Source organism: Cyprinodon tularosa, unplaced genomic scaffold (genome assembly GCF_016077235.1).
Source record: "Cyprinodon tularosa strain WSP-4 unplaced genomic scaffold, ASM1607723v1 ctg204, whole genome shotgun sequence".
Classification (NCBI taxonomy): Eukaryota; Metazoa; Chordata; class Actinopteri; order Cyprinodontiformes; family Cyprinodontidae; genus Cyprinodon; species Cyprinodon tularosa.
The window spans coordinates 409,538-431,971 of NW_024038751.1; the positions used below are offsets into that span (position 1 = coordinate 409,538).

Sequence of the window (22,434 nt, forward strand, 5' to 3'; positions counted from 1 at the left end):
AAAACAGGATCGGATTTTTTTTAGACCCAATTAGTATTTTATTGAGAATATCAGGATTGTTCTGGAGTTTAAGGAACAAAACATACATATTTGGTTAGAATATCCTTTCACCTTCCTATCAGGCATAGAATAGGCCAATTTTGATATTTTTAAGGACATCCTGTGTCTTAGCCTTTTTGGGTTTCTTTTTTTCCCAGTTAAAGAAAGCTAAACCAGAGCTCTCCATACAAGTTTAGACAGGTAAAATGGTGCAAGAGCACTCATAGTAAAAGCCTAAATAAATCTTGCACACTCCTGTGCTGGGTGTGTCCTCAGTCTCTATGTCTAGATGACTAATATATGTTTCGCCTTGTTTCTATGGTGAAACGTACAAACAGTAGATAAACTGAAAAAGAGTCTTTTCACAATTTGATGTCAATGTTGTTGGAAGAAAAATGCAGATTCTTTACAGACTTTTTTTAAATTAAAATGTTAAGGTTGTTGCATCTGAACTGAACGGTGGTGATGATTTTCCAAAACAAATATAGTTCACCTTTAAGTATTTCTCTCAGTTTTGGCTCTAAATTGAGGAAATTTCAGCTGTTTCTTCAAATTTCTGTTGTTGCCTCAGAGGGCTGGGCTTTACACGACCACAGACTGAGACAGGAAATCATTGTGAATGTGTGTGTGTGTGTTTAAGGACTTGTTTCTTCTGGGTTCCTCCTTGTTCACTGCTCAGACGTGTTTGCTCCCAGCTCCGTCCCCCTATTCTAGGTAAGTCTGACATATTTCTACTATTGCTTGATTCACTTTCTTTTCCTACTTTGTTTTCTTTGTTTTTCTAACTCTTCTCCTATTACTCCTCTGCTCTTATCTAACTCCTTCTCCTGAAAGCAGCTGAAGAATCTCAGAGCAGGGGAAAAAACGCTTTTGTTTTGTTTCAGCCTGGTTTTGCCCACCCTGCCCATTAGCCATCCCCAGCAAGAAAGGAAATAAGAAATGTAATCAGTGGGGAAAACCCTTCTTTATGTGCCACCTTTTCCTTCTCTTATTTCATACGCGTCATCATACTTGAAAGGGTTTTACAACTTCCTTAGAGTTAACAGGAAGCTTTGGTTCTCACTTTTATGTTTGTGGTTTTTAACAATTTTCTTACGTTACCATTTGTTTTTCTGTCATGTACATTTAAATCTAAACCAAACTCGGAGCGTTTTTAATTTCTCCACTCAATCTCAGGTCTCTCCACGCCTGTTGCTCACATTGTCTGCTCTCATATTGCTGTCTGCTTTGCAGGAACTGAATGACTGATTGGTTTAATGAGCCCTGCAGCCAATCTGCACCCTCGGCTCTGCACCTGAATGGTTTCCCTTTCTTTCATCTAACCAGAGTCTTCATCTTTTCTCTCCTCTCTGTGCTGTTATCCAAACCCACATTAGCAGCCTCTGTTCGTGCCATGTACACCAACTGATTAAGTGGCAGTTATAGATTAGATTAAAGATTAAATTACCTTCAGTTTATCCTCGAGTGAAAAGGATGTCACATTAGTCACTGCATTTCAAATGTGATTCTACTCTTTGTTTTTGTTTTTTGTTTGTTTTTTACATTTTGTCCTGTTTTGATTTTATTATGTGATGGACCAACACAAAGCAGTACTAACTGGTAAAAAAAAAAGATAAAAGATTGAAAATTATACTTTGGTTGGAAAACTTTCTAAATAGATATCTGAAATTAAATTTAGTACAACCAATCTACTTTAGGAGTCAAGCAGTGAGTTTAAACTGTGGTGTTTATTTGTTTTCAGCCCCCTTTAACATTTCTAGAACACCCCTTAGTTGACTATATGTCTGTTCTACCTTTAGAGAACTAGAGATATGTGAACATCATTGTTACCATAATTCCTTCATTGTACTTTGCCTATAGGCTATTCTAACACACTGACAGGCTCCATTTGATACCTCTGGCTTTATTTTTGAGGGGTTTCTGTCCAGTTGGAACACAAACCTCCGCCCCAGTCTAAAACTTTAGGAGTTTTTTCTAGGTTTTTCCTCTACTTATTATTATAATTATCCATGTCCAAATTAAGAGCTTTCTGCGATGACATTCGTCTCCTGCATCAGGTCAGGTTTGTGAAGCGCTCAGTGGGGGTCCATTTACAGAATATCCCGTCTGATCATTGTATCTCTGTAGCTCCTCCAGAGTTAAACACTGCAAAATGTAACTCTAAGTAAGTCATTCTTTCTTAAAATAAGTGTATTTTTCTTCAATTGATCAGGTTAATGAGATACTTTGCAATGGAACAATGTAATTTACATTTAAAATAAAAAAAAATATATTGCGATCTCTTATTTCAAGAGCATAATATCTAAGTATCTTATTTCAAGGATAAAAATGCTCTTTCATTTTATTTGCCTACTCAAATTAAGGGTAAAATACACTTATTTTAAGAAAATGTTCCTCATTTTCAGAATGGTTTTGCAGTGCAGGCCTCTACTCTGATAATGCCCTCCTTCGGGAAGCTATCAGTGTAGCTGGGAAACTCAGTGTTTCCATTTTAGATGCCTTGTAAATGGTTTTCTAGCTTAACCCTGCTCTCACATTCCACCTGATCTTTTTTATTGTGCTGTTTGTTCATTCATTTTCACATAGAAACATTTACGTCCTTGAAAAAAACAACCAAACTGCAGGATGATGCTATTTTCTGAGCTGAATAGGTTGAACCACATTTTTATTTAGGGTTATCACAGTAAAAGTTGTCTGTATACATTTATTCTATCATCATCCATCCACCTCTTTGTGTTGATCGAACACATAAGATTTGTGGTTGTATTGCAACAAAATAAAATAAAAAGTGAACAGGATATGAACAATCTCGAGAGGCCTTATTGTAAACTTGCATGTCTAAAAAAACTCAACTGGTTACAACATGTTTTTAATGTTGCCTCATCCAGAGCTGGGCAGTTACGCTGGAACAAAACTACTGGCTTTGATCCTGTGGTCACAGAATTAGTATGAAGGATCCAGTGCAAGGCTGTCTACATGCCTGATTTGTGGACCTTTGTTTTAGTTATTAGTTCCTATGGTACTTATTGGGGGTGTAAGTCTCTAGCTTTAATCACATTCCGATGTGTTTGCATGGCGGTACAGTGATTATCAGGGCTGACAACTTTTCACCAAACCTTGGGGGGGAGATTTTGCAATAGTTTGGAGGAAATCCTGTCAGGGTTAGATGAGGATAGGTGCACTTATAGGTTGAAGTGTTTTCATTTTTCTTTTTTTATATAATACAGTAAATTTTACTGAGTAAAAAAAAAGTGGTCTGTAATTATGTCTCACATTTTTCTCACGATATAAATTATTTTCTACACTCTGGTGATTTTTAGAGAATTGAAGTAAAGCAGAATGGGCCCTACTAAAATACTTGCATCTTAAATATACTTTTAACTAAGAATTTCACAACTTTGTTCATTAATTATTCTCTGCAGTTCAAGTAAATTCAACAATGGGGAACTAAAAAGCTCTTACTGGATTACTGGCACTGATACAGGAACCAGAGCAATCGAAACTTTTGCAAACTACACTGTGTGTGAACATTAGGTAATAGGCTAAGGATTAAAAAAGCTTCATTTATTATTTTATTAGTTACAATTAATCTTACAATTCACAACACAGCTAAACCATTCAGACCTTCTAGGAGGCTGTAGATTTTATAAAAACTCATCATGACAGGAGACAGCACTTCTCTGGATGTTTCATTTGAAAGGTGTGATGGAAATTAAGTTTTAAACATATTCAATGGACCAAAATAAAGATAAATGAATAAGATTAGTAGTAATAAAAGAAGAATATCCCTGTGGTTTTTCCTCTATGAATCCAGGATAACTGAGTTGTTCTGCACATCCTCTCTGGATGTGTCTTTTCTTGGGTGGCTGATCTTTTGAAAAATAAAATGCAATGGTTCTTTTTATTTTTATTTTCTCCAGAAGTTTGAGAAGCAAACCTGGAAGTTTTAAGAAATAAAATATTGGTGATGGTTTAATTACTCCCAAATGCCAATGGGAGATTATTAAATTAGACTGAGCAATAATTATTTAACTTGTGAGCGAAACATGGTCCTTGTGTGTTAGCACGAAGTGTTGTATTAAAAACACAGACTGGATTTTGATCACCATGGTATTTTTATACATAAATAAGTGGAACAGAATTAAGTTTTAACGTCTGTTATTTTTTAGTGTGAGAAATTTGGAATATGGAGTGAGAGTGTGAGAAGACACTGAGATGGGTGAGTCTCACTCCCAATGGGTGAGAGTTGACAGCCTTGGATTATCGATATTACAAAGTCTGTCGCGACACAGTTTCAACTAATTTCCAGGTCTGGGAATGATTTGAGGCAATATTTATCTAAGATAATTATTTACATAGATATAAACTAATAAAAAAAAAGCTCAAATATGATAAGACTATACATTTCTAAGCTCTAAAGGTCATTTAAATGTAAAAACAACATTTTTCTAGAAATGTTTAGAAAGGATGGATCACCTTGCCGTTATTGTCTTGTGTCTTTTGACTTAAAGATTGTGGTGTGATTTGATATATTCATTGTTTCCAATCAATGTAATTGGATTGTTATTATTTAATCCAGTGGTCAGCCTCCCAGAAAAAAAAAGAAAACCAACAATCTCCTTTTAATTCCAAAAGCACTACTTTTAAAGTGTAATTTTTTGCAGGTTAACTTTCAATTTTACTGTGTAACACAGTTCGGGATCTATTTTTTCGCCTTTTTAAACAAACCAACCTCTCAGAAAGGTCATTTTTTAAATTTTAGGTATATTTATACAGAAGTGGCACATTTCCTTCCAACTGCAGTTTTAGGGAAAAATGTTTTGTTGGGCTATTTTTCTAAAGAGGCCTGTAACTTCATCTCGGTAAAGTGTGGAGAAAGAAAATTATAAAAGAGACAGACGAGCTGGCTCTTACAGTAATTATCAATTTAGTTTAGCCAGGATCCAGGAACCCGATTCTTCCCCCCCAATTCTATGCATGCTGGGCTCCCAATCCACAGGCTAGGTAGGCTTTCATCACCGCAGCTCCAGTTTCCTCCCACATATAAGCTAACCGGACCAGGTGAGCCCAAACACTCCTACGCAGCAGGCCGCCTGGTACATCACAGCTTTGCAAACACGACAAACAAACAGACACTTCAGCGGGCACAGAGAATGGAGCTGGAAACAAACAGCATGCCGGAGGTACCAGAGGAGATCATACAGTTAAGTGGAGAAGGGCCTTCTGTTTTTATTCTTACAGTGGCTCTTACAGCACTGTAACCTTAACCCAGGGGCCTTTTGTATTTCCTGCTTCAGGGCCCTCTCTGTTTCCCTGCTCTTTTTGTCCTAATGCTCCTTCTCTGTCATCCTTATTGCTTTCATATATTCACTTTACGCCTTGGTTGTTTTAGTCAGTGATAAGCGAGGGAGGGTGGAGCTCTAGTGGCATTCTGTTCACCGGAACACATAGTTGATAACAATAAGATAACCAGTTCTAAGTAATCTCTCAAATTTCCACCTAAATAATTATGTGTTCCTGTCTTTATATGATTCAGAATTTAAATATAGAAAAACATCACGTTACCAGTCCTTCCTTATTTGTTTATGGTTGATGACTGGCACTATTTTTGGTAAAAGAAAACTCAGCCATAAAGTTCCAACTTTTATAGTGACAGTTATTGCTGGGAGTTATCCACCTACATGTTTATTTAAAGGTGTTCTCTGTAAACCCAGCTGTAATTACTGATTGTAAGACTGCCTAAATATGGTAACTATGAATATGCAGGGGAGTTAATTACAACTGATTTTAACAGCATGATCATAATTTTATTTCTATTAATAAAATACTGAAAAACATATAACGGCCCCTACATTTATTCGCTGCCCTGATGAAAATACATGAAAAAAACAGAGAAATGTTTGAAGAAAATCCACCCTTTAACGTGTGACTTGTACAAACCAAGGATAAGGAAAAGAATCCCACACACCCTGGACATAAACTCTGTCCATCTTTTTCTGCTTATTCGGGGTCGGGTCGTGAGGGTAGCAGCTTCAGTAGGGAGGCCCAGACATCCCTCTCCCCAGCCACTTGGGCCAGTTCCTCTAGGGGAATCCCAAGGCGCTCCGAGGCCAGCCGAGAATCACAGTCCCTCCAGCGTGTCCTGGGTCTCCCCCTGGGCCTCCTCCCTTTGGGACGTGCCTGTAAGGTCTCACCAGGGAGACGTCCAGGAGGCATCCTAACCAGATGCCCAAACCACCTCAACTGGCTCCTCTCGATGTGGAGGAGCAGCGGCTCTATTCTGAGTCCTCCCCAGATAACTGGGCTCCTCCCTCTAAGGGAGAAAACTCATTTCGGTCGCTTGTATCCGGAATGTTATTCTTTCGGTCATGACCCAAAGCCCATGACCATAGATGAGGTTAGGAATGTAGACTGACCAGTAAAACGAGACCTTTGCCATTTGGCTATGTCCTCTCTTCATCACAACGGACCGGTACAGCACCCGCACCAATCTGTCGGTTCCTGTCGGTCTCCCGCTCCATCTTTCCCTCTTTCGTAAACAAGACCCTAAGATAATTAAACTCCTCCACCACAGCCAAGGATCAGAAGTCCAAGGTCCCCGCCCTCGACTGCTACCCATCACACAATGCACCCGACCCCTTTGGCCCCTCCTACAGGTGATGAGTCCATTGGAAGGGGGACCCATGTTTCCTCTTCGGGCTGCGCCCGGCTGGGCTCCATGGGTAAAAGCCTGGCCACCAGGCGCTCGCCAGCATGCCCCCCTCCAGGCCGGGCTCCAGAGTGGGGCCTCCGTGACTCGCATCCAGTCGAGGAAACACTATATCTATTTGTTTTACTCATCATAAGGGCTTTTTGGGCTGCTCTTCGTCTGGTCCCTCACCTAGGACCTGTCTGCCTTGGGTGACCCTGCTATGGGCATAAAACCCCTGACAGCATAGCTCCTAGGGTAATTAGGAAACTCAAACCCCTCCCATTCATGTCTTCCTCTTTTCTAAAAATACATACATTGATAAAAATAACCTTCATCCTTTTTATATATTCATATTTCCCTTAAAATGACTCCAGCAGAGGTCAAAATGGAACCAAACGTAAATTCCTTGGTTGTGTGCACAAACTTCACACTAGCATGTGAAGTTTGTTTGTGAGCTAAATTTTTGATCTGATTCTGATTTTATAAGACATGAGAAAAGACTTTTGCAGTTATGGCGCATGTAAAACTGATAATATCGCGTGAAAAAAAAAAAAAAAAACAGATTAAAAGGAAACCACAACTATGCTGTTACTGGTTGCTTTTGGTTCCTGAGCTTTGCAGTACAGAAACAGTCAAACAGAAAACATCATCTTGGAATGCTAAACAGCATCAACACTCTGCCAGTTATGTGTTTAGAAAATGGCAGGAAGTGCTGCCAAAACATCTGAAAACATGGTGAATGTTTTGAACATTAGAATTGGGAATCATCCACGCAGCTAAGTGCAAAACATCTATGTGCACTGGAAAAAAAAATCGAAATCTAGATAAGTAATTTTTTCATAAAATAAGTGCATTTATTCTTGGATTGAGGAGGTAAAAGATACATATTGCCAATGGAACAAGACAATTTACACTTAAATAAGAAAACACAATTGCATTCTCTTATTTCAAGTGTACATTATCTAATTATCTTATTTTAAGAGTAAAAATATTCATTGCAAACTTTCTAATTTACCTACTCAAATTAAGGGTAAATACACTTAATTTAAGAAATTTCTACTTATTTCTTGATAGTTTTTCCAATGTGGTTCTCTCTTGTTTCGATATGCCTGATATAACTTTGACGGATAGAGAGAGATGTATACAAGGATGTGTAATCTCTTTTATCTTATTATCCATGTCATTAACATAAACATGTTGGCACATTTAAAGTATGTTTACAGTATCTCCCCCATCTGGGGAGGACCAGAAGATGTAGGAAAAGAAACAAAAGTTGGACCCTCATGTGTAAATTTGCCAATTGTTTGCGTTTTTGCCTCTGATAAAAAAAACTCCATCCATCTCTTGTCATGTTTTCAGAAACTTCATTGTATTTATTGGGATTTTTGAATCAGAACAACACAATTTAGTGCATAATAGCACAGCAGCAGGACATTAATACGTGGTGTCATTTTGTGGTCTGTATTCATTTTGCCACGCTCTGTGTCCATACTTCCTCCTCTTGCCTGGTCTCAGTTCTTTTGATTTTTAAATGTTAATCTTTCTAAAGTTATCCATTTTCTCTCTTAAATTTAATCACCTTCTCTATTCCTGCAAAGGAATAACATTCCCACAGCATGATGCTCCCACCACCATGTTTTCTGGTGTGTTATGGGTGATGTGCAGGTTTCGTTCTTCTCTCCATATGTAAGGTTTTACATATAGGCTATAAAAAACTACAGTTGGTCCCACCTGACCAGAGCACCGTTCTCTTCTGGATGTGCAGCGGGGTTAGTTTTAGTTAACTTTAGTAAGGCCTGCATGAGTAAAAGGGATCAGATTTTTGCTGCACCGTGTGCTTTATTATTTCGATTTGTATGGTTACAACATTACAAAAAGCAGTAATAACAAATAAATTAACACCTTTAACTTTAAATTTACTGGCATTTCACCACAGTCTGACAATTAATTATTACTTATTAAACATATTTTACATGCTGGTGTCTTTTTCTTTACTGCAGTTGGTTTACTTTAATAATAAACACCCAATTTTTAACATTTTACTTATGTTAAAATGTGCTTTAGTTCTAAAATGACATTAGATGCAAGGTGGAGAGATGGTATCGAGTAATATAAATCAAATCCGTGGTAGAAATAAGATAGAACATCAGTAACCAGGAAACACATTTGCTTGCGGTCGTTTGGCCCAGTTTTAATTTTAGCATCTGAAAGTGTTGCAGTTATTTTCCTATTGCAATAACAGATGTGAGTTAGAAGAATGCAAGTAGCATGTCTGTTTCTCTGATTGTGGAGATCTGTTTTCTGAGTCTCATTGAGTGCTAAGAATTGACTTTTAGGTTTAGCTTCCTCTTTCATTTCCTCTGTTTTTACCTACTACATTTCTCCTAACAGAAACTATAACTCAAAGCCATGTATTTAGACTTCTCCTTTAGGTGTGATTCACCCGTCAGATGACCATCACGAAGCTTCACTTATAAGCCTCTTTCCCCTTTCTTCACCTTACCAGTCTCATTTCTTCTCTCCTAGCAGAATGCTCCCGTTCAAGCCAGCGCCAGGCCAGTTTGGGCCAGAGGTCCGAGACCCTGGTCTTTGGGTGTGGAGGGTGGAGAAGATGAAGGCGGTGAAGCTGGATCCCTCTGAGGTCGGAGCCTTTTTTAATGGGGACTCCTACTTGGTGCTGGAGAATCGGGGCGAGGAGGGAGCCGACCTCCATATGTGGATCGGTGAGGGGATCATCCTGCTTTTATTACATGCTTCCAATATTGCAAGCTCAAACATGGTTACAGCAATCTGCAAAAGTTAACTGAAGTCTCTTAAAGTAGTTCTGATCACAATGTTTCTATGCTCGACTTGAGGCAGTGCTCACTGCACCAACAGCAGTCTAAAGAAGTAGACTGTCATCCTTTGGATCATGCATTAAAGAACAGCTCTGATTTTCTGCACTTCTGTAAAACTTAGTCACATTACAGTGAAGAAAAGAGGAAATCTTAATATCGTTAGACAGATTTACACAATCACAGCCTTTGGAACAAATGAAAACGGTTCAAACTCAAAATGTTAATGCCCAAGGCATACAAAGTTACACTAGCGAATATTAACATCATATGATAGACACAAAAAAAGCTTGATATTGTTAGACTGTAACATAAAATCCCATCAGTCTCTGCCTTGTTTTTGTAGAAGTGTATAGTTTAGCAATGCCCTTATCTGAAACTTTAAAAGCTTTAAAACAGGAAGGCACAACTATATTTTGATGAAACAGACACAGAAGTAAAGCGTGAACCCTGGACAAACAACATGGAGAAAATAGAGAAGCTGGAGGCAGAGGAGAGTCCATTTAGATAATAAGAGAATCCATATCTTGTATAGATACTGAGACTGGGCTGGTAGATTGGTACTATTGAAGGAGATAAGCTAATTAGATGGAATGAGGATCAGCTGACGCAGTTTAAACGTAGAGCAGCTGAAGGAGGGACATTTTTATAAGGGAGGCCAGGAAGGGACCAGTGTATACGGAGAGTTGCTAGAATCTGTTCAAGGTTAATCTACTCTTTACCAACAGGAAAATGAACAAGCACAACGCCCATACATAAAGAGAAACTTGGTTTTCCTGAAGTCACTGCTAATAAATAAATGAATATATATATAAACATCCATGCTGTCTAAATGAAAGGTATAATTGATGTTAATTTTTTCCCTTTCGAGTTCCAGGGGGATCATCTTATCAATGACGAGCTCTTGCTGTGCATTACACTTCTAGGATTTATGTATCTAGTTAGCTTTGATTTCAGCCAGCTATAGCTCATGCTGTATACTTTGAGAATTGCTGATAGTCCCCCCCCAAAAAAAGGCCAGCAAGTTTTAAAAAAGAAGAGTAATACCTTAGAAGAACAGGAAAAAATATAGAGACTGTATTTGGGAGATTTTTTCTCACGGTGGAGGAAGAGTAGTTAGGAAGGTCGTACCAGGGGCGGAGGAGGCTGGGGGGCCAAAGGGGAACATGGCAACTCTCAGCCAATCACTGGCCACCCTTGTGGCCACCCATACCATTATTTTTTTACTGACGGTGGCAGCTGTAATACACAGCTGTAATACACTCAAGAGGAATATTCAAACTTATTAAACATTTGAATTTTTCATATATTAACAACTACTTGAAAACTAAAACACTGTGTTTATGCACATCAACATATTAACTTTAAAAGTTGATATACACAGAATCCATGCTCTTTTCCGAACTAGATTTTTGTGTTATATGAGGTAAAGAGAAAATTATGTCTCTGCAAGTCATCTAGGAGTCTTCAGTGAAATCCTGGATAAATAACTACTTTAATAATAACTTTAAAAAACCCTTTAATGTAGATATTAGTACATATAAATATACATTTTATGCAGAACAACTTTTGGTAAAAGCAGGTAAGTAATGACAATGGAGAAGATGTTTGCCCCAGAAGTTTTGTCCTCTACACCTTTAATCTAGAAAGCACGGATGTTTAAATATATGCGTCTTTTTGTTACCAAAGGCTGTAGGAAAGTATAGTTAGTCTTTATTTAGAAAATGGATGTTGTGGTCCTTCCTGTTGGAACAGTGTAGATTGACCCTGAGGTTCTGGCGCCTATTCGCTTTTGGCCACCCCTCAGCGTACATTGGTTATTGCCTGGCCACATTAAAATTTTCTGGCTACGCCTCTGGGTCGTACACATATGCAGTTATTCAGAAACTAAATTATTATTTAGTTATTTCTTAAATACATTTCTGGAAAAATTGTCCACTTTATTTTTATCAATAATTGTCTTGCATAATATGCTGGCTTCTCAGTCATTCAGGTTATAGTCATTACAAAAAACAATCCACTGGAGTTTGTTTCCAAGTTCGAAGATGCTTCCCATCCAGGAATTTTTTTCAATTCAAAATGTCAGAATTAGCTTTGACTTCAAAGCTTTATAGACTGTCCCAAAAAACTGGTTTAGGCTTAGAAAACATGCAAATTGAACCAGAAGAATGGGTCCACCCCTTAGGAATGGGGAGTCGCTTGGGTTCTTTGTTAGCCTGTAATACCTGATACTGGTCTATGCCTCTGAAAGGGGGGTTGTAGAGCAGTGGATTATTTTAAAAAATATACATATACTAATACGCACATTCAATTGGTTAAGTTTCTATTTATCTCTAACTCTATAGGGGACTCCTAGATGATATGTATAGACACATGGCTTTCTACTATCTCCCGCGAAAAACAAAAACTAGTTCTGAAAACAGCATTAATTCTGTATTTATCATTTACACTTTTAGTATGTGAATGTCAGTAATATACTGTATTATTGTTGTGAGTTTATTGCTAACATGGCTGGGTAGAATACCTAAAAATAGTACTAGAGTAAGAGTAAAAGTACTTTAAATTTTCACTAAAAGGTATAGTGGAGGGTGTTCTTTTTCTGGGTGGATCCAAAATAAGTGGTCTTCCTAACTGTCAATCATTGTAATGATATGTTTACGTAAGGCCGTCCTATGTGCTCGTCCCCATTTTCACTTACCTGTTGATAGTCTGACATTATGAAAAATTTGCAAATCTTCTTTTGGAAAGTAAGCTTATATGAGCGATGCAGACAGCAGTTTTTTAAACAAAGGGTGCACGAGGAGAAATGGGTGTCATGCACGCTCTCCACGAGTCTAATAGGCATTCCTTCTCTGGAGCAGGTACAGGGTTGTGCATGGGCATTTTTTTTATATGGAGAGGGTGGGTCTTCTAAAAAAAATTAATGAAATCCTCCACCACACCTTTAAGTAAATATAACTAGTTACTACCCACCTCTGATTGTTACACAATCAGAGGTGTACACAAACAATTAAAATATTCCACTTGAGAGTATCACTGCTGCCACCCTCTGGTTTAGAGGGGAACTGCTTGTGAAATAAGTTGCATTGGATCACCTGGTAGGCGTGGCTTGCATCCCATCTAGCCGCGCCTCTACTTATTAGGTCTACTCGTGTTGGCATCATCCTATCATTTTTAATTAAAGGGGAAATATATTGCAAATTTAGCATATTGCAACATTCCCCAAACAATGCAGCAACATCTGACTCAGATGTCAATTGTAAAAAAAAAACAAACAAAAAAACATTTTTTTTTTATGTTTTTAATGTTCTTTTAATGTTTTTGATTATTAACAGACAGATGCAAGTTTAGCCTATAAACCCTTTTAGGCCTTGAAGGTTTCATAAGTAACTTTCGCCTGAAAACACACAACCGAAATTAATGAAAAATTGCTCCACAATGATCAGGTCTACAAGTAACCTTTTGGTACCATTGTAAAAGATAAGAGAATGGTTAAAGGATTAAAAGGACATCTTTCCAATGGAACCACAATCACAGCTGTTAATATGTCTCATTTATTCTCCTTTTTCTAAGCCTCACCTAAAGCTAACAGTTGAAAACACCATTGCAGTCCTTAGGAAAACCATTAGAGACACGACAGATTGTATCTATCTACAATATTTACTATAGATGGAACAACTTAAGACTGAATCATGGAGCATATTTGATCCACAATGGTTTTAGTGGGACATTGTGCTTCGTAGAACGGCGCCAAAACTGTGCCAATGTGCTTTTAACCTCATAAACGAGAAAATGGTGAAATAAGGGGTCCATTGTAGTAGTCCTTCTGTCTTTGACAGAGCTGCTTGTCACGACATCTGACCAACATACCATCAACAGCGTCTGCAGCAGTTTATAAAGAGAACTGTGCATAAAGAGCAGAGATTATTTTTCATTTGATTTGCAGGAGCTACATGTAGAGTCAAAACATTTACCGCTGTTTGCAGTTCCTTCTCCAGTTTCTGTTTTACTCCAACCAACAAAAGAGCTAAGCATCGTGCTGTGCTTACTGCACACCTCAGCCTGGTCCAAGTGCTGTGGCTGAATAACCAATGACCCCTGGCAGCGCTGGTGATGACACATGAGCCACCGTGATGACCTCGGCAGCGTTCAGGCTTCATGGACCGGGAACAATGGGAGGGAGAGAAGGATAGGAACCATGTCCAAGGGATGGAGGGGGAGAAGAGGGGGGAGTTGAGTGGCTCTAATGAAAAATGCAGGAGGGACGTTACAGTACTCAAATGTGGCCATTGTTTCCAGCATGTATCCGGTGCTTAGGTAACACTAAGCTAACTGTCACAGCCGGAGAGCCCTCTGTTTGCTAAAGCACGCGTTTCTGCTCCTGCTGCCCTCCTTCGCTTCTCTGCTGACAAAAAATACCGAAATTTCTCACTGTTTGTATTTTCTCAAACATTAATCTCCATTATAAGTAACCAAGTTGGTGCCATTTTAAGAAGCCTCTCTGGTTTAATGTCTGTTTCTATGTTCTGTCCTCCTCTATTTACCACCATCTAGATAAACCTCCTCTAACAATGGACCTCAGGGCAGGTGTTTATTTTAGTTCACAGAGATAAAAGTATTATCTTGATAAAACGGGCTACATAAACAAGTATAACTATCTTTATTGCATGGTCAGAGTCTACCTGTATGATGACCTATGCAATGACAGCTTCTTTTTTTAGGTTATCACATTGCTTTTTTTCCTGCTTTATGTTTGATATTAGATGTTGGCAAAGGTGAGTTACTACAATAGTATGAACCCAAGAGCTTTCATTGATATAAAGTTAGAAAAACAACTATAATAAATGTTTTTAACTAAAAAAGGATTAAAAATTTTGAAAAAAAAGCTTCTGATAAACTGACTGGCATGCTTAATAATAGCTTCCCACAATGAATCCTTTCTAATTTCCAGGGATTTTTAAGAAATCTTAAGTCCTAACCGTTGTTATTGCTTAACGAAAAACATTTCCTACATCTTTGATTATTATTTTAGATGACTCTTGATGTCTAGCCTTTCAGTGTTCTGGGTCTTTATCAAACACAGTTGTAGCAGAGCAGATCTTTGCTGCTAAATAAGAAAAAAAACAACAGTTCCATTCATCTCTGACATGGTTTTTTCCCCCATCTTCAGGAGAGAAGTCCTCTCGGGATGAGCAGGTCGCCTGTGCCATGCTGGCCACCCAGCTGGACAACTTCCTCGGCGGTGACCCAGTCCAGCACAGGCAGGTTCAGGGCTACGAGTCCCCTGAGTTCATGGGGCTCTTTCCCAGAGGGGTCAGCTACAAGGTGAGCCGCAACTGTGGAAATTTAAATATACAATAATAATAATTTTTCTTGAAAACCAAGTCCAGTGGATATTTTTTGAATTTTTACGGAATGACTATGACCTGGATGACTGAGAACCTTCATCAGCAATAATAATAATGTGCTATCCTAAAGAAGGTTATTTAGCTTAGATCTTAGTTATTGAAGATCATTTAGGCTTTGTTACATACAGAAGAAAAACAAAAACATTTAAATGAAAAGGTTTAGGCTCATTATTATGACACTGTTACCATCATACCTACCAATTGGTGCAGTGCAGGGTTGTTATTTTCAAAAATATTTGCCGTCACAGTGGTCAGTTACCCTTTTAGACAAGGATTAGATGTGTCTGCTGTTGTGAAGGGCACAGTCACTACCCGATCCGTCCCAGAAGCACAATCCGTACCATCAACTCATTTGCGGATGCGCAGCAAGATATTCATTTAGGTTGAAATAATCATGGTACTCAAAGTACTTATTTGTATACTTAAATCACTAAAGAATGCTAATACAAATCTTTAAAACATTATTTTATGACCTGTCTGATTCAATTTGATGCTAAAAACATTATTAACCTTTAACACATTATGTTTTAGTACGCTTACTATTTTTAAGGAGGGAAAAACACATTTCAGTATTTTTTACTAATTAAAATCTAGGGTGACCCTGTTCTGATGGCGCATGCGCAAATGAGCTGATGGTACGGATCGTGCATTCGTGATGGATCGGATAGTGTGAGGCACCCCTTCTTGTGCGAGCAACTCTTTCTATATCTTATCATATCAGAGGCTTCTAAACATTTCCGCCTGTGACCCCAAAAATAACAAGAAAACCGACTGGGGACCCCTTAAAAATAAATATAATTACTTCCTTCTATTTAGTCATACATATAAAGTGTTTTTTTTTTTAAGAAAACATGTTTTTAATGATTTTTATTTGTCATTTTAAATGTTTTTTTAATCTATTTTTGTGATATTTTACTATTTAACTGTTCATTTCAAACTTTCATAGTGTAATTTGTCAATATTTCAATCACATTTTAGATGGATGAATACATTTTTCATTTAAACACAGGGTTCCCGCATCTCATCAAATTGCTACAAGTGTTAGTGTTTCCTCTCATGTAACAGCGAGAGTCTCTGTTTAAGCCTTGAAATCGCTAGGTGTTTCAACATCACAAGAATACCAAACTCACAATCAGACTGGTCTAGCGCTGCCTTCAGGTGGTCAGTAAATATTATCCTTTCCACTTGTAAAGTGGAAACTACCAGCACTTTGTGTTCATATTAACCTGACCTGCTACAAGACAGTAAAAGATTTCCTAATTCATCTGCTGCAGGAAGAAGAGGGTGCATCAAATTCATCAACTGACTGCTGGGAAGCATTTGATAAAATTTAAACAAAAATTGGTCATTTAAAAATATATATATGTCACAGTACTGAATAAGTTACAAACACAACAGGAGAAAACACTTAACAATGCAGTATTAGGTTAAAGTTTACCTCATCTCAGCAAATCAGCTATCATAGAATATTCCCAGCATGAGTGGGGGTTTATTAGAAATTTTCATGTGGGCTTTTGGTGTTTACCATAATTACGATACTTCATGAAGATTCTATTGAATTGATAAAGATAGATAAATATAAGATTCTGCAATGGCTCTCTAACATAATGGGTCAGCACCGGTTTAAATCAGTTTGGTCTGTTGTGTCAGTAATAGTAGTCAAATAAAAATCCTTCATTATGTCAGATTGTAGTTCATTTTTACCAAAAATGAACGAAATGTGAGTTTTTGTCTCGTAATGCTCTGCTGGTTATGTCTCTCTTCCTGTGAAATATAAAACCGGTTTGTAAAGTTTATGTGAAAAATGCAAAGTTTATTTTTTTATCCTTTTATGCCCAGTTTCTTATTGGCTATATACGACTTCAGTGACAAAGTGCATTTCAGATGAGTTTTATGGTTGTTTGAATAAGCCATGCTGCAGGAGCATGGACATTAGGATAATAACCTTAGATTCCAATCAGGGCAGATTATATAAAGTCATAAAGGGCTAAACATAATAAAAAAAAAAAGAAGATCTCCAGTTAAGGTTTGGGTTTTTTCACAGGAAGGGGGCGTTGAGTCAGGTTTCAGGAGGACGCAGGGCAGTGGGACGGTGCAGAGGCTCTACCAGATCAAAGGGAAACGCAACATCCGTGCAAAGGAGGTGGAGCTATCCTGGAGCAGCTTCAACAAGGGAGACTGCTTCATCCTTGACCTCGGAGAGGTGAGATAATCCAACCGAACATGAAAAAACAAACATATTAAAGAGATATTTCCAAAGCAGTGGCTGCGCTTGGGCCTGCTAGAGCTACACATCTAAGAAATGGCATCCCCAAGAAAAAATCCATACAGTTAATGTTCTTTAACATGACCCCATGTTGATAATTTTCCCACAAAACACGCCCAGTTCCAATTGAAAAAATGCATACAAATTTTTCCAGTATAAGCAAAACCTCTTGTAGAGATGCATTTATTAAGAATTTTTCATTTTTCATTAAATAATTATTTTTACAATTATTTAAATTGTCAAAATATCATAGTGCCACTGTCCAGCCCCAATTAACTATTTTGTAAAGGTCAGTAAAACTAAATGTTTTGATATTTATTTTTTTTTTTACCATTTTTGGCATTACTTCATTTGCAGTCCTGTTATTGCAAAGTATTTATATCTCTATCTTTATCATGTTATTCTTTCTTTGATTTAACTTGAAAATATCTTGTGGGTCAAAGAATAATCTGGTGCAAACATTGCAGAGCTTTCTGTGAAAATTACATGTCTTAAATTGGACATATTTGTGCTTTTTATACTCAACCTATGATTTCTATTAATTACTGCTACTTTATTTAGGCCCTGATTGGATGTTTATTTATTTAACAAAATCAATTTTCTCCTTTCACTATTTGTTTTATTTCTACATAAAAAAATATAAGTGGATTTAAAATTTTTTTATTAATTATAGATAATTCTAATTTATTATTAATCTACTTAGTAATAATCTTAGCTCTACTTCTCCAGATGTTTCCGGTGAATGTAGATTGAATTACTGTATTTTCCTTTTCCTAATCTGGGGAAACAAAACGCAGTGAATTTATTCAAATGCTACACCATTACATATTTTTAATTAGATAGCAGAACACCATTTATTCATGATTCATGTTATTGTTGACTTTTGCAGATTTTAGGAGTAGTGAACACATCTGTTTTTGTTTGCAACTGTTCACTTTAAAATATAGGAACAAAGGATGCTTCATATCACCCTCAGTTCAATGCTTAGCTCCCCTGTAGCACCTTGAGAGAAAAATATATGCTGTTCCAAAATATAAATCTTCTTTTTTTGAAAAAGTGATGGAGCTGTTGGTGCACTTCAATGCAATGCAGGAACACCTTTCTACATGTTGTGACTCTATGATCTGGGCTTATTGCTCTGCAGACAATCTTGTCATGGACCGGATCGCAGGCCAACATTTTCGAGAAGCAGAAAGTGCGTGAGATTGCTTCCCTGATCCGAGACACGGACCGACACGGAAAAGCCCGTGTGGTGGATACCTGTGAGGGGGAAGAGCCAGAGGAAATGCTGAAGGTACAAAAAAACTGATGATGTGAGGGCATGCAGGTGGCACAGTGGTTAGCACGCACGACCCATGTAGGGAGGCCTCAGGCCTTGACCCCGGTGACCCGGGTTTGAATCTGGCCTCATGTCCCCCCCTCCCTCTCTTATACCCCCTTTCCTGTCGGCCTACTGTCAGAAAAATGAGCCACTACAAACTAAATAAAAAAAACAGCTGATCTGTCCATGTCATCTGCTTTGCTTAAAACCATTTGGTAAAAATGTGTTGTGTTTTTACCAGGTGCTGGGTCCGATGCCAGTTCTGGCAGAAAGCACGCCAGAGGAAGACAACAAAGCTGATGCCTCCAACACTGCATCCCTATATAAGGTTATTCTAGCTCCCAAAACAGCAGCTTTGTTACCAACCTGGAGAAATGAAGCTAAACTAGTCTTTAACCCATATGTAGGTATCTGATGCCACAGGCTCCATGACCATGACTAAGGTTTCAGAAAAAAGCCCTTTTTCCCAGGAGCTGCTGGTCAGGGACGACTGCTTCATTCTGGATAACGGAGCAAATGGAAAAGTTTTTGTCTGGAAAGGTAACAAAAAAACAAACTCTTCCAAACATAAAACACTTCTCCTGAAATACATGGAAGTAAATAGTAACATGCCAGAATCATAGAAAATTACTTTTACAAAATTTGGTGAGAAATTGCATCAATTATTTAAAAGCTTTCCATGATAAATTCATCTCCTACATTGGCCATATTTGTGCTTTTATATTCAACTGATGATTTCTAATAATTACTGGTACCTTAATTTGGCCCTGATTGGATATTTATTTATTTAACAAAATGATTGTTTCTCCTTACACTATTTGTTAGATTTCTACATAAATCTTTGTCTGGAAATTTAACACAAAAAAAACCCTTCAAACCTGAAACATTAAACACTTTTCCTGAAATACATGAAAGCAAAAAAGTAACAGTCAGCATAACACATTTAAAACAGAATAAAACACATCTAGAAGCCAGATAAATCATTAAAAGACATTTTAAACTGCCTAGCAGTGACGCAGACCTTAAAACATTAGCTTAATTAAATATTCTGTTATGATTCACATGATCATATTTCACATATTTTGGTTAATAATTTGGTTTAAGATTGTAAAATTAACACACTTGTTAGTGCAAAAAAGTCATGTCTATAATCACGAAAGGAACAAAAACTAAATCCCAGGAAGAAGTCAATCAAACCAAGTAAAATTATATGTCCATGCAGCAAGATAAATTTATTTGAAAAGAATTCTGGATGTAAATCTAAAAATCTGCATCTTATAGTCATTAAGTCACAATAAGTCCCATTAATTAATAGATGTTCCCGCTATCTAGTAAAGAAAAAAAAAAGACTGGATAATAAAACTTTAAAACAAGGTAATTTAGTAAGGATTTAGTCTAAAATTGTTAAAAAGCGTTTCTACCAAATCATTTTTTGTTATCTCAAACAAATTCACCTTTATTGTTCAAGATAAATATCCTTAAAGATGGAAGAAGATCACAGACACCTGACATTTAGACATGAAACATATTAAATTAAATCTGCTGAGAGAAAATAAGAAATGCTCTATGTGGTTGGAGTGAAGGCATGAATCAATATGTTTATTTTAATAGAAAATTAAGCAAAAATTTTTTTTAAATAAATATTGCTCAAAAGGTATAAGACAAGATTTCTAAGTATGACTTAAAAAAAAATAACTGAACAACCAGACTTTTGCTGAGCTGGAATTCGTCTAAGTTATCTGCAACCAGGCCGCATGTTAGATGCAAACTGATAATAAAGTAAAACAACAGACATTCGTGTCTACAGCTATACTCTTCACACTGTTTACGACCCTGTTGTCGAGTAACACGGACTTATATAATGAATTTTTAACCGCCAGGTCATGGAGCGAATGCAGAGGAGAAGAGGGTGGCCCTGCAGATGGCGGACAACTTCATCGAACAAATGAAGTACCCCAGAATGAAAACACAGGTGGGTTGAAACAGAAACACACGATGCAGATGTAAATGTTTTTGAAGGCAGTTTATATCCGTAAAACAATTAGCATTGTGAGTAAAAAGTGTCGTTCTCCTGCAGGTGGAGATTCTCCCTCAGGGGAAGGAAACAATCATCTTTAAGCAATTCTTCAAGAACTGGAACTGAGCGTCTCGCTGCAAACAGCACTGCACATATGAAATTAGTACCAAACTCAAAACATGTTTAGTTTTTTTTTTATACAAGCTCCCTGGTGTATGTAGATATTTAAAAGTTATAGAGGAGGCAGCTGAAGGCTGCTGCTTCTTTTAAATTTGGGTAGAATCAGAATGATGCCACTTTTGTATCTAAAAAGATGAAACACAATACTTGTGGTGACAGTGTGTGAATAAATTAAAAGAACATTAAGGAAACTCTTTTTTATATATATCTATATTTTGCTCAAAATGATCCCAGGTTTGTCTGTTGAAGAAGAATAAAAAAAGTTCTCGCTGCTCCTGGTGTGTTCACTGCCAACAATTTGGATCAGTTGGTTTCAAATTAGGGCTTAAAACTGTGCAATGTTTCCCAGCATGACAGCAATCTTTATATAATTGTTTTTCAGCTGCCACGACTGGTTCACCTTTATCTTTTTTCCCCAGGTCAGCATCCCACTGTCACGGCAACCCACTTATCAGCAGGAGGAGCTTTTGTAGTCATTTGTTAGTCACACATTTATTGAATTGGGCCAGCCCGATTTATGTGGAATAACTCATCTCTGGAGGTTTCAGGTCAAGTTAGAGCAAATGAAAGCTACAATAAAAAAGAATATAGAAAAAGAAGTTTTCTTTAAGGCAGCTCAACCTAGGCCACAGTTTTAAACCGCTGCTGAAAGACCATTTTCTGAAGAATTCGATTTAAAAAGTTCCTCTTAACAAAATAGGTCACTTTATTATCTTCATTGAATAGTTTTGCTTCTTCTGGGAATATGAATTTAGATTCTTAGTCTAAGGTCGTATCTGTTTCCATACAAACGTGAAGAAATTAGATAAAAAAAACCTTGAGAAGGGCTTAATATATATAAAAAATACAATACAATTTTTAAAGCAAACTGAGTATCTTTAAGAATAGTTATAAATTAAGATCAAACATTCCAGCATTTTTATGTATAAATCCCATTTGCAGAGCTGTGTAAAAGTCTTTGAATAAAACCAGAAAACAAACCAGCTCCCACTCCTGTCTACATTATCTTCCCTCTCTTTTATGATTATTATAGCTCGACCTATTTTATAGCCAAATTTTACTATTATTTGAAATTTTCCGAATATTTCTATTAAACAATTTAAAATGTGTTATACTTTATGATATGTCTTCTACATTTATTAATAATTCACAGCTGATTAGGATCATTGAGTAGAAAAGGTTAAAAAGATTTTTTTTTTGCATAAACTTCTTTTAAACTGAGAGTTATTTAAAAGTGGTTGTGACAATTTTTTTTTCCGACCACATAAGTCCATTTACGTCACAGCTGCTTCCATTATAGATAAACACAAAGTAGACAACTTTTCTTAGCTAAATATCTCAAGCCTGAGTCCGATTGGAAGGAGACTATCTGAGAACCTTGGATCTAAGTTATTCCACACATCGTATGTTTCGGTCTCATAATTAGAGCAACTTCTTCCACATGTTTTATGTATCCCCTATATGCCATGTGGAAAAACTTCAAACAGGATCTCTGCAGCTCCTCCAGAGTCAACATGGGCCTTTTGGCTGCTTCTCAGGTTAAATCTCTCCCCACGCATCCCAGGTCTGCTGTTCTGTTCTGTACTCTTTTCTTTAGCAGATGATGGATCGAGCTTTGCTCTGTTAGATCTTCAAAGTTTGGGACATCAGTTCTACTCCTGCTTCACATCTATCTCCC

The 22,434-nt window shown here is 37.3% G+C and overlaps 1 protein-coding gene across 3 annotated transcripts; it reads left to right on the plus strand.

The window, feature by feature from the left end:
- The first annotated feature begins 597 nt into the window (after positions 1–597).
- On the plus strand, positions 598–21,017 carry capgb (capping protein (actin filament), gelsolin-like b). 3 transcript variants are annotated; one of them, XM_038284943.1, is made up of 9 exons: positions 598–753; positions 9,260–9,453; positions 14,735–14,889; positions 17,017–17,175; positions 18,383–18,532; positions 18,801–18,887; positions 18,967–19,099; positions 20,440–20,531; positions 20,637–21,017. In XM_038284943.1, the coding sequence occupies exons 1-9, from the start codon at positions 659–661 to the stop codon at positions 20,700–20,702; spliced, it is 1,131 nt and encodes a 376-aa protein (XP_038140871.1). In that variant the 5' UTR covers positions 598–658; the 3' UTR covers positions 20,703–21,017. The 3 variants fall into 3 exon arrangements, with proteins under 3 accessions (XP_038140871.1, XP_038140870.1, XP_038140869.1); XM_038284942.1 differs by having other exon boundaries at positions 625–753; positions 9,257–9,453; XM_038284941.1 differs by lacking the exon at positions 598–753 and adding an exon at positions 5,221–5,242.
- The last annotated feature ends 1,417 nt before the right edge of the window (positions 21,018–22,434 follow it).